The 12,330-nt window shown below is 57.5% G+C and overlaps 1 protein-coding gene across 2 annotated transcripts in view; it reads right to left on the bottom strand.

Moving 5' to 3' along the window:
- PLCH2 (phospholipase C eta 2) overlaps positions 1 to 2,563 on the bottom strand; it is a 45,052-nt gene extending 42,489 nt beyond the window's left edge. For both annotated transcript variants that reach the window (XM_006161172.1, XM_027765435.1), the window contains exon 1: positions 2,373 to 2,563. In XM_006161172.1, coding sequence (XP_006161234.1) covers positions 2,373 to 2,415 — 43 coding nt within the window. In that variant the 5' untranslated portion in view covers positions 2,416 to 2,563. The remainder of the gene's footprint in view (positions 1 to 2,372) is intronic.
- Positions 2,564 to 12,330: the final 9,767 nt, after the last annotated feature.

Raw genomic sequence — 12,330 nt, 5'->3', positions numbered from 1 at the left:
CGTCCTCTGGCCCCTGCTTGGGTGCCCCCTCTTGGGCAGAGCTGGGGTCCAAAGCTCCCATCTCTCTACAACCACTGGCCATGCAAGATCCCAGCTTGGTTCCTTCACCCAGCTGATACGGGCCACATGCTCTGGGCTGCCAGGTGAGGGACTTCCAGGAGCCAGAGAAGTTGCCACGCCATGGGGATAACATCTACCACCCCCATCTTGCCCCACAATGAGGCCTGTGTCCACCTGCCTTTCCCACACAGGAAGTCCGCCCAGCCGGCGGGAGCCCACGTACGCTGTGCTGGAAGCAAAATCCCAGGAAGAAACAGACATGTCCGATTACTCATTCCCCTCCTCAGCCCCCTCGCCCAGCCCAACCCTCATGGAGTGTGGATCTGTAGGCTCGGCAGAGAGGGCCCTCCACACACTACCCCCTTCAACCCTGCCTGCCCAAACCCCTGCCCCAGGAGACAGCACTAGTCGGGCAGGGCTGGCCCACAGAGAAGGTGCCAGGAGCAGAGAAACCATCGTCATCAGTTCATTAGCTGTGCAGATGGAAGGCCGGACCCAGGACTCCTGGCCCATCTGCTCTGTCCTCGGCTGCACATTGAGACCAAAGGCCATGCTGCTGTGTCTCCTCCTAGGGGGCTGCCAAGCCCTCGGCCCCAGAAGATGAGCACATGGAGGGTGAACTCGCAGACACTCCTACTGCTGCCATCCACTCCCTCCTAAGACTAGGGTTCTTCCTTCACCAGCTATAGACCCCAGGCATGTATGGTCCCCATGAAACATGGGGCCTTGAGGCCACTTGGCAGGAGCTAGTCACTGCCAGCCAGCAGGCAGGCGTCCTAAGCCCAGTAACCAGCCGAGGTCACTCCATGAAACTCTCTGCAGGCCAGGCAGACCAGAACATGGTGGGCCAGGCCCTTCACAGAGGCAATCCACCCATGGAAGGCCTGTCCCACCCTAGGTGATCAGGGAGTGTGTGCACCCAGGTCCACCTGAACATGCAGCGTGTTACTCCCATGAGGGCAGAGCAGGTGTCTGTATTGGCAGCCCTGTCTACACCTACCATGCTGCACTCCATTCATAAAGGGCATCTCAGAGAAGGGAGGAGAGAAGTGTCAGGCAACCCTGGAACAGCCACTTGGGCCAGGCGTGGTGTGAGCACTTAGCAGACACAAGCCCTGTGAGTGCTCACAACTACCCTACAGAGGCAGTCCCACACTATCCCTCTGGTCCACAAAGGCTCAGAGAAGGTTAGTGCCTTGTGCAAGATCACACAGCTCATCAGACACCCTGCCCTGTCCCCAGTCTACCTGGCATGTCTCCCCATGAACACCAAGGCTTCCCCAGTCCTCCCTGGCATCCACACCAATCAAGGGCTGAACAAGTCTAGTCCAGAAAAACTAGAACCCAAACAAACCACCAGAAGGCAAGCACCTAGTCTCCTTGAAAACCCTTAATCAGCCCTTAATCAGGAAGTTCTTCCTGCTGTCCAGCCCAAGTCACTCATAACATAGCCACAGCCGCTGGTGCCCCCATGCTTGGCCTTTCCCCACCTCCGACCCAGAGCTAGAACTGCAGTGGGGAAGACAGAGACCTGTCCCAGAGAAGCTATGGCCCACCCTAGTGGAAGATGCCTGCTTAGGAAGCCCTGTGGACAGGATGGTCCCTGCTATGTCCAAGTTCTTTGCCGTGGGTACACCTAAGTAGCCTGGAGGGCTCTTACCTCCTCTGCTGTCTTGAGCTCTCTGCCCAAGAGAGTGCACTGCCCCCAGGTCAAAAACGTGTGACAGTTCAAAGCAAGAAATCTCCAGCCCCAAGTGTCAGGGCTGGGAGGGGGCGAGCCAGCCTTTGATTCCAAGGAACCTTCAGGACCTCAGCAAATGACAGCAGACACCTCAGGAGAGCAGCAGCTGCCCTGTCCATGGTGCTGACCGAGCTCAGGACGCCTCCACCATCCTGGCTGAGGTGGTGTTGGACCAGGAAAATCCCCATTGCCCCAGCAGTCCCCTATATCCCCCAGACCTGCTGCCTGCAGGCAGCGGGTGTCCGCCAAGGCAGACTGGAGGGCAGAGGACTATGCTGGCATGGTCGGGAGCACCTCCTCTGGTCGCCCGCCAGGACTGTCTGAACCCTGTTCAGTAAGCAGGCCCTCTCCCTTCAAGATGCCAGCACAGGAGATGATGATGGGGAGAGGAGGGGAGTGCAGGTGTTGGTGGGAATGGGGTCATCAGACTACGCTCCCAGAGACACTACAGGGAGGGGATCAGTGGCCATTGACAAAGGGCCAGTGGGTCACCAATGGACAACTCTGGCCCTGGACTCCCCACAGGGATGGTCATAGCCCCCTTCTTCAGGCCCCCGCCTGTCCCACTTACCTTGGTCTCGGCTGAGCTCCCCGGGGGGCCCAGGCTCTTCCATGGCCGGCAGGCGCCAACCCTACTGTTACCGGCACGGCCCAAGGGGGCCTGGGCCCTGCACTGGCCCCCAGTGTCCCCTGAATCCCACTCGAAGCCGGGGCGTCCCGCGCAAGGTGCCCATGCCCGGTCAAAGCCCGCCGCCTGCACGCTGCTGCTTCTGCTCAAGGGAGGAGAGAGAAGGGGCGGGGCCAGGCCAACGCTGCTGCCACTGGGACCGCCCCTCTCAGGGGAGCCGCGCCCATTCTTAACCCTCGGCTGCCTGGCTCCCAGGACCACCTCCGCGCTGTGGGTGGGAAACTGTGCACCCAGGCAGGAATCTCAGGTGGGGCCTGAGCAGGCCCTGCCCAGAGGCCAGCAGAGGAGGCAGCACCAGCCACTGCCCCTCTCACAGCAGCTCCGGCAGTCACTCACCCTCCACCTTCCTCCCCTCCCTCCCGCCGGCGCCCCGCCTACCAGAGGTAGCTGCAGCCCCCAGGGCAGGAGCCAGATGACTCTTGGCTGCCAGCCCCTGGTGACCACAGAGTCCCTCTGACCATTCGCACCCAGGTCCCACGACCTGGATCTAGGACAAGTCCTCACACCTCAGCAGGGCTCCAAGAAGGGCTGAGCACTTGTGGGTGGCTGAGGTGACATTTCACTGCTGCCATGGTCGGGCAAGTGTGTCCTGTTCTTTGCGCATCCTCATGGCCCCCACATGAGTTCATAGCTCCTGGCTCTGCTGGGCCTGTGGGGTCTTGGGGATGGTGAGGGCTGTTGGGGAGGCTGGAGAATGGCCCCCTGCAGCATGCCTGCCCTGGATCAGGGTCCTGGTGAGCAAGCTGAGGGCAGAGTCTGTCCTGGGCTGAGCTGCCCCCACCCCGGAGCCCATCTCCTCTGCCCGAGCCAGAAAGCTCTGCCTCCTTCTGGATACGTGGCTTTTGTTTTATTTTGTTTTAGAATTATTTTACTTACTTACTTACTTACTTATTTATTTTAATTTGACCAGAGAGACACAGACTGAGAAGGAAAATGAGGAAACATGCCTCCAGGTCCAGGACTCGAACCGTGGTCTGCCACATGAGAGTCCAACGCCTTAACCACCATGCCACCTGCCAGGCCCACTTCGGAATGTTTTAAATTGTGGCATCTAAAGGAAATAACTATTTCCAGATCAACAAAATATTTCCATCTGTGAGTGATATTTTGAAAGATGCTACTTCTGCCCACAACTCCATTGACTCCCAAATCCCAGAGGGAGGCCTCTCAAAGGGAGGCCTGGGGATATTCATGGGGGTACTGGAGCCCTGAGTTTGGGAAGGCAGGCAGGCAGACAGGTCTGAGCAAGAGGACATGGGGCCACTCCTGGGCTCTCTCAGCTGTTGCTCCCTCAAAGCGAGACTGACTCCAGACAGGCAAGCCCCCAGGTGTGGAAGGGGAGGGCAGCCACCATCAACCACCGTCTGGATCCTGCCCAGGGAAAGCCCCTGGGCCAAGCCTCCTGGTACCCTTAAAGGAGCAGCCTTCCTCTCTTGGCTGCTGTGCATGGTACCCTGCTCCTCCGTTGGAGAGGACACCACCCTGGGCTCTGGGAACCCACCTGCATGCATGGACACTGTCTCGCAGTCATACTCAGCACAGAAAGGGCCCCTGGGCTTGTGTCCACCCCACTGAGCAGTCACAGGAAGGAAGGACAGCACCCTCCCTCTGGTCTGAGTGGAGGTCCTCACTGTCCATGCAGCAGCGGGCCCTGGAGCTGAGTTCAGTGGGGTCTGCGGGCCAGAGAAAGGGGGACAGCCCAAGCCACAGCTCACAGTATAAAGGTGCACGAGGGGCCAGAGAGTAACAGGAGAGGGGTGTTCTCAGCATCCCCTCACACCTGGGCTTTGTGCATCCCTGGGAAGTCCCCTCCAGGAACAGACCAGCAGCCCCAAATCTCAGAAAAGGAGAAACTGAGGCAGAGAGAGAGATAAAGAAGGGAGAGGAGACAGAAGGTAAAAACCAAGGACAGGCGGGGGAGTGGCAATGAGGGTGAAAAGGAAGTGTGGGCCAGGGGTCCCTGAGGAGGGAGGCTCAAGACCCAGCCCAACCTCATCCCCCTGGAGTGAACAAAAGACCCCTGGGCTGCCACCCTCCCCCCCAGAAGAAGCAGGTGAAACTCAAGTCAGGTTCTAATGAATAATCCATCAGCTTTGCCAGCCCCGCCCTCCGCACTCAGCCCAGGAGATGATTTCCGTTACCGAGGCCTGCGATTAAAGTCGGTGATTAAAAGCCGCCTGCCGCACATGTTAATTTGCTTAAGATTCTGATCTCCTAAATCTCCTTTCTGGGCATTTAAGCAGAATTCCGTTTTCGTTAGCATTTGGCCTGGCTGCCAGCAGGGTGGGGAGGTTCTATAGTACAAGAGGAGCCGGCCGGGCCCCAGGAGTTTAATTTTCTTCTCCTTTGAAGACAGCATCAGGAATAAACATGTGCTGTCAGGTGCTGGAGCCAGTCGTGGGCACCTGCCTGGGCCCTCTCCTCTCAGGGATGGGCTCCATGTGCTCAGATGAGGACCCCCGGGATCCTCACACCCTGCCGCTCTGACTGCTCTCCCAGGCTCTGCCTCTCCCACCCACACACGAGCACTCCTGTGTCAGCCAGGGGCGGGGAGCTCAGGCTGCAGAAGGGCAGTGTGGCCTTGTGGGGGGATCTGGAAGGGCAGAGGCAGGGTTGAGGGCCTGGGGAACATGTAAATACACATGCAGTGTTTCCACTGCACAGCAAGGAAACTGGGGCACAGAGGTGTGACAAGTCGGCCTATCTATAGGCCTACCCAAGAGCCCACGTCAGAACATCGAGCCCTCCAGCCTCTCTCTAGACAGTGCTTGGAAACCAAAGGATGAACCCTACTGGACCTCACTGGGGCCCGATTCAGCCTTAGGTAGGTCCCTGTCCCCAGTCCTAGCCAATGGGGGTCAGAGAAAACAAGGTTCTGGGCCCATGGGGTTGAGGGAAGTTCCCCCTCCCATAACTACAGGATCTAGGTAGAAAGCTGATCCTCCCCATCCTGCATCAAAAGCCCTCCCATCTCGGATCTCCAAAGAAAACTGTTTAGATAGTAGGGATGCCAAAAGACAGGGCAAGACCAGAGACCTCTGCCAGGATTAGGCCAAGGCTTCTCCTGTCTTCGGGGAACTCCCAAAGGCATGTGTGTGTGCACTTGTGTGTGCCCTGGGGCACAGTTGGAATATTCCCTGCACAAGCCTGCGTGAGGATGAACAATCCTGGCTCAGCACATGATATTACGTTTGAACAGGGGAAAACAACCTAAAGAGCCAGGGATGGAATCACTGAGACTCAGCATCAGATGGAGGAGCAGATTAGGGACGGGAAAAGCTTCATGAAGCACTCACTCACCTGCTAAGCCCCATGGACAGAGAACTCCCCGGGCAGCCTGCAGCCCAGTTGATCTAAACCACAGAGCCCTCTGCTGGCCAGAAGGCAGCACTGCAGTCAGGGGTTGTCTAGTCACCCCTGCCTCCCACAAGTGGTTCCTGTGAGGAACCCACGGCACACGAGCCCAGCACTGAGTCCTCTGGGGCTGATGGCCAACCAGGGGTTACCCGAGCATGTTCCAAAGGAGGAGAAGGGGCTGCAAATGTCTATTTTCATAAACAGAAGCCGAGATCAGTCACTATAGGGCAGTGCCCCGGCCAGGGCGTCACAAGATCCTAGACAAGTCCTGGTTCTGTTGGGTCTGTGTGACATCACTGTCTCTCTGATCTCAGTCTCCCCACCTGTAAGTGAGGGAGCATCACCAGTTCCCCAAGGGTCTAGCCAACCTGCAGCCTCAAGTTGAAGCCATAGAGGAAGAGGGCTTCCAGGTGGAAGGGTGCTCTTGGCGGAGGGTGGGAGTTGCTTGGGGCCAGACATTCTTGCACCAGGTGCACCAGACTGCAAGGAGGAGCCTAAGAGCACTGTTCCAGGGGCAAGGCCCTGACAGGAACCTGGGCAGCAACAGCCACTTTCCAGAAGCCTCACGAGCAGGAGACCGTGCGAAATCGCCTCCCCAGCAGTGGAGCGAAGCTACTTACATCCTCAGAAACCTTCATGGGCCGCCTCAGATTTCGGCTTCTGTCCTACATAAATCTCCAAGGAAACGCTTCCCAATGACCTGCTACAGTAAACTGAGATTCACGGCTACAGCCCGGTTCTGCAAACTGCGGTCTACCCATTGGCACAGCGAGCACCTGGGGGGCATAGCGAGGGACACAGATCTCCTGGATTCTGCTCCTCCAAGGCACCTCAGAATGCCTGGGTGACCAGAGGTCACCAATTCCCACCGCTTTGCTTCATAGATAAGGAAACCAAGGCAGAAGAGTTCCAGAAGCGAGGGTGGGGGAGCACCTGGGAAGATGGCCCTGAGAAACTAGGAGCCAAGTAAACATCAGCACTGGTCAGAAACATGGGGTGCCCAGCAGTGGACCAAGGAAACCCCAACACAGAGGCCGTGGGTGGGGAGGGCTCTTGTCTAAGGCACAGGTCTCATGGCCAGGCAGGGGCAGAGCCCAGACCCTGCAACTCCTCCTCCAGTGTGGGCTAGGCCCCAGCGGCTACACTGGCCCTGGTCCCTGGAGGGTGTGCACCATGACCGGCTCCAGCCAGCACACAAGATAACATAATCACCTCTCAAAAGTGCCAAGTGCATGTTTAAAGACAAATGCAGGCCCCTTTGGTGACGAGACGGTGCTGACAGCCCTGCCGCTGGGAGACACGGCCCAGCAACCCATGCCTGAGATGTTTTATTAATTATTCAACACTGAAGCCAATTTAATGCTCTTTCTTGCCTGGTGTAAGAGTTCTGTCCATATTACAGCTTCTGTTAAGAAACAAAGCTGCTCTGGAGGGCTTTGCAGGTGGCCAGACCCACCCCAACCACCCCTGTCACATTCAACACTCCAGAACAGGCGAGCAACCTCCTTCCTAGGAAGCAGCTGCTGGGGAGAGGCGAGGGGTTTACAGGTAAGACAGGAGATGCTGGTCTTGGGGGATGCTCCTTCCCTCTGGCATCTCCCTGCTATGTTCTCCATACAAGAACCTCCCAGGGACCAGCAGGTGGCATGGTGGCTAAGGCGCTGGACACTCCCACATGGCCGACTGCAGTTCAAATACTGGACCTGGTGGCTTGCTTTCTCACTTTCCCTCTCTCTCTGCTCAAATTAAAATAAATTAATGGATAAATAAATAATTATTTTAGAAAAAAAAAAAAAGAACCTCCCACTCCATGGAGCCTCTAGGTCCCTATGGAGTCACACCCAATGACGAGGCGAGTTTAGCACTCAGTTCCAGGGACAAAGGAGCATGGGTCCTTGCTGAAGAAGAGGAGAAACAAGTGAGGAACTGGCCTGAAGAAACCACGGCTATCCTGGCCTGACCACAGCCCGCCCCAGACTGAGCACAGCTGCCTCAGATTAAATAAGATGGCTCAGAGTTACTGCAGGCCTCCCTGGCCTGACTCAGGCCATGATCACGTGATGCGGTGGAGCCAGGTGGAGTGTGGGCAGCAGTGAGGTGCCACCCAAATGGTACAACCAGTGCTGGCTGATTCCAGAAAGAGTGCATCTGGGAAGGCCGCCCTGAGAAACTGGGACCCAAACGTACAGAACTGGACAGGAACATGGAGTGCTCAGAGGCTGGCCAATGACACCCGAACACGCAGACCCTGGGTGAGGAGGGACTGCTGTGCAGGGTCTGGGGTCTCCACCTGCACACTCACCCCCACTCCAGCCCCTGAAGGCATGAGCCCTGCTCCTAGTCTCCCCAAGTCTCTAATCCCCCCCAAATCGACAGAGAGGTATGAAAGGAACAATGTCAAGTTCCAAGGCAGAATTAAATAGAAGAGTCAAGGTGAAAAGCAAGAAACCACTGGGTTTGGGGCTTCTCTGAGGCAAAAGTAAAGACCAGACTGGCTGGGCTGACACTGTCCCCACAGCATCCCCCCAGGTGGCTGGGTCCTAAGCATGGGTGACTGACTCCAATCCCCAAGTAAGCAGGATTCCGTCAGAGCCCCGGGGCTGCAGACAGCACTCAGTGGGAGGAGGTGCCCACAGCCACTGGCGGGCAGGACGGCGAGCTCTAGGGCCAGGTCTGACAGAGACAAGCTGCAGCTCGCCCTCCCCATGGTACCACAGCACACCTGCTGACCTCAGCGCTCCCCTCGGACAGCCTTGCAGCATCCTCAGGGTGCCACAGGCAGGGCGGGCTGAGGTCAGCGGGTCAGGGTCCTGCCTCAGGCTGCAGTGGCCCCACTGGAGCCCAGCCCTGCCTCTCTGCACCAGCCTGACCTAGATTCTGTGCCTGCGTGCAGCAGCCATGCAGAGCCTCAGCCGGCCTGGCACAGAGATAGGTAGGCAGGGTTCCAGGACAAATGTAGCTACATGGCCGCCAGCACAGCCCCACCCAGGACACTGGCCCCTGGCAAGGTCCGTCCCAAGCTTCCTGTGACCTGGCCCACCCTTCCTAACTATCCCAGTGCAAGGCCCCAGAAGTCCTCCCAGAGAAGGACTCTGTACAGGCTCCCGGACCCCCACGTCACTGGACCAGCCCCTTGCCTTCACAGAGGGCCCGTGAAGGAAGGGAAGAGGTGAGCCCACCGCTGCTCCCAGGCCCACCCTGCTGCCATGTGCTGCCTCCCCACGGCCCTGAGGGTGAGGACTGTCACCCCAGTACCCAGGGAGCCAAGGCTCAGAGAAGCCATGAGGCCTGCCAAGGCCATGCCGTCTGTCAGTTAAGCCTCTGCTCAGAGCAGCTGCATCAGCCCCTGGTGCAGCACAGAGACCCCACAGCCTTGCTCTGAAGGCAGGCGGGGCCAGCCCCCCACAGAACCAGGTACTCCTGCAGTCTCACCAACGTGGTGAGGGTGGTGCCACACCCATGCAGCCACCCTAGGTCACTTGGCCACTTGTGTTGATTAAAAATATAAAAAATACTTGGAGGTCAGCAGGTGCCGTGGTGGCTAAGGACACTAGACTCTCACATGGCTTACCATGGTTCAAGTCCTGGACCTGGTGGCTTGCTTTTTCACTCCCACCCATGCCCCCCCCCATCAAATTAAAAATAAATAAAGTTAAATAAAATAATCAGATATATATATATAGCCTTGAAAATAGAGCATGTGCACCTTCCATGCAAGTGTATATAACTCTGCCCCTGCCCTCTGGCTCCTAGTTCTGCAGTCTCTGGACACGGTTCCCAGTCAGAGAGGGTCCTTCAGGCCAGGCCTGCAGGTAGCCCACACAGCCCCTGCCCCAGAGCTAGATTCAGCCTCCCACACCCTCCTTCCTCACTCTTGCCCTTCGTGTTTGTGTCGCCCCTTCCGACTGCCAGCCAGCATCTATTAAGCACCTACTGTGTATTGTGCATCGCTTGGGACTGGGGGAAGTAATGACCTCCCATGCCCATGGAGCTTCCCGTCTGGGGATGGCAGAGCAGTGGCTAGTGGTCCCAATGCCGTGGGAGAGCTCTGAGTGAGGGGCCCTTGGTGGCACAGCCTTTGAAAAGTCTAGGAATAAATAGGCCACTTCCCAGGCGTGCCCTTTCAGAGGCTCCTGGAGCCTGGGTTTCAGAGAAGACCTGGATACAAGAAAGCTCAGCCCCACAGGGGTGTGGGTCCCTCTCTCAGGCTGGGCACAGGGCAGGAGGTGAGGAAGCTGAAGCAGGAAGGGGCCTACACAGGGGCCAATCACGCCTGCTGGAGCTGGGTCACTGCCGGAGCAGAAGGGCATTTGGCCCAGGAGCCAGCTCAGGGCCCACGCTGGGAGCGCACACAGGCCCGTGTAGGGTGAGCCACAAGAGTCTGCTTATGGAACCCTCCTGGCCATCAGCACCTGGCCCTCTCAGTGCTGAAGAGGGGTGCCCCCCCCATGGGATGCCCACTTGAAACTCTCCTACAAATGCCCCATGCCCATGGAGCTTCCCGTCTGGGGATGGCAGAGCAGTGGCTAGTGGTCCCAATGCCGTGGGAGAGCTCTGAGTGAGGGGCCCTTGGTGGCACAGCCTTTGAAAAGTCTAGGAATAAATAGGCCACTTCCCAGGCGTGCCCTTTCAGAGGCTCCTGGAGCCTGGGTTTCAGAGAAGACCTGGATACAAGAAAGCTCAGCCCCACAGGGGTGTGGGTCCCTCTCTCAGGCTGGGCACAGGGCAGGAGGTGAGGAAGCTGAAGCAGGAAGGGGCCTACACAGGGGCCAATCACGCCTGCTGGAGCTGGGTCACTGCCGGAGCAGAAGGGCATTTGGCCCAGGAGCCAGCTCAGGGCCCACGCTGGGAGCGCACACAGGCCCGTGTAGGGTGAGCCACAAGAGTCTGCTTATGGAACCCTCCTGGCCATCAGCACCTGGCCCTCTCAGTGCTGAAGAGGGGTGCCCCCCCCCATGGGATGCCCACTTGAAACTCTCCTACAAATGCCACCTTCCCTGGGCCTTGTGCTACAATCCTGTCTCACGTGTAATTAATTCATCCTAAACATGCTCATTGGTTGCCATCATTATACTCAGATAACCACTTGCTCGGTGTTCATTGGTAGAATGAAAGCCATTTAAAAACCTGAGTGGCAGCACATGTGCCTCCCACAAAGAAACTAAATAAACATGTCAGTGTAAAATCTGTCACCATGTCCACAAGAGGCCACAGAGGCTACTGCTCTTGGCCTCCTGCCAGGTGGCATGGGCCTTGATAAACTCTGGTGGCCTCAAGGTTCCATCCCTGCCTCGCGGCCAGTCCTGAGCCAGGGCCGACTCTTTACACAGAGGGCCCTACGAGGTTGCAGTTCAATAGCGACTGCATGATACTGCCCGGCTATACTGCCCAGCTATACTGTCCCTCTCCGCCACAGTCCGAGGAGACGCCTGAGCACACACCCCCAGCACTGTGACATCCCAGATTTAACCACCTTTGGAACACTGCATAAATGCAGAGATTAAAAGCCAGTGAGACTCTGGGAATAAGAAGCCGACAAGGGCAATCAAACTTGGGCTGAGACCACATGTGTGGAGAAGGGTCTTCGCCAGGGGTATGTCCATGTGGCAAGTGGGTCAAGTAGGGGCTTCCTGGTGCCTAGAGGGTACCTGCCATACAAACCTCTCTCGCTAAGTGTTGACTGAATGCCTCCTCAGATCCAGACCCAGTGTCAGGGGTGGCCAGGCTTCAGGGCTGGAACACAGCCCTAGTGATACCCTCTGCATCCACCCCCTCCCCTGGGAGATTTGGCTACAAACCTTCCAAGAGAGGCCAGAGTACAGAGACCTCCCCAGAGTACAGGGCCTGCCAACGAGTCCTCTGGTGGACAGACCATACCCCACACTGGAGTCTGAACCTGACTCCAGTTCCAATGACTCCCCTTGCCAGGTGGATCACATCCTGAGAAACAGCAGGTGGATGACAAGATTTCAGAAGACAGGTTGAGCACATAGTTCAGGGAAGGGCTATAACTAGGTAGCTCAGAGAGCGGTGTGAGCACAGCTCAGGGAGGGGGTGTGAGCACAGCCCAGGGAGAGGGTGTGAGCACAGCCCAGGGAGAGGGTGTAAGCACAGCTCAGGGAGGGGTGTGAGCACAGCCCAGGGAGGGGGTGTGAACACAGTCCAGGGAGGGGTGTGAACACAGCTCAGGAAGAGGTGTGAGTACAACCCAGGGAGGGGTGTGAACACAGCTTGGGGGGGGTGAACACAGCTCAGAGTGGGGTGTGATCACTCAGCTCAGGAGGTGTGAACACAACTTTGAGGGTATGAACACAGCTCAGGGAGGGGGTGTGAGCACACAGCTCAGGGAAGGGTTGTGAACACTCAGTTTAGGGAGGCAATGTGAACACGCAGCTCAGGGAGAAGGTGTGAACATGCATCTCGGGGGGGGTGTGAACGCAAAGCTCAGGGAAGGGGTGTGAACACAGTTTAGGAGGGATGTGAA

Source organism: Tupaia chinensis, unplaced genomic scaffold (genome assembly GCF_000334495.1).
Source record: "Tupaia chinensis unplaced genomic scaffold, TupChi_1.0 Scaffold138365_1, whole genome shotgun sequence".
NCBI classification, from domain to species: Eukaryota; Metazoa; Chordata; class Mammalia; order Scandentia; family Tupaiidae; genus Tupaia; species Tupaia belangeri.
This window is presented reverse-complemented; position numbering and strand designations above follow the sequence as displayed.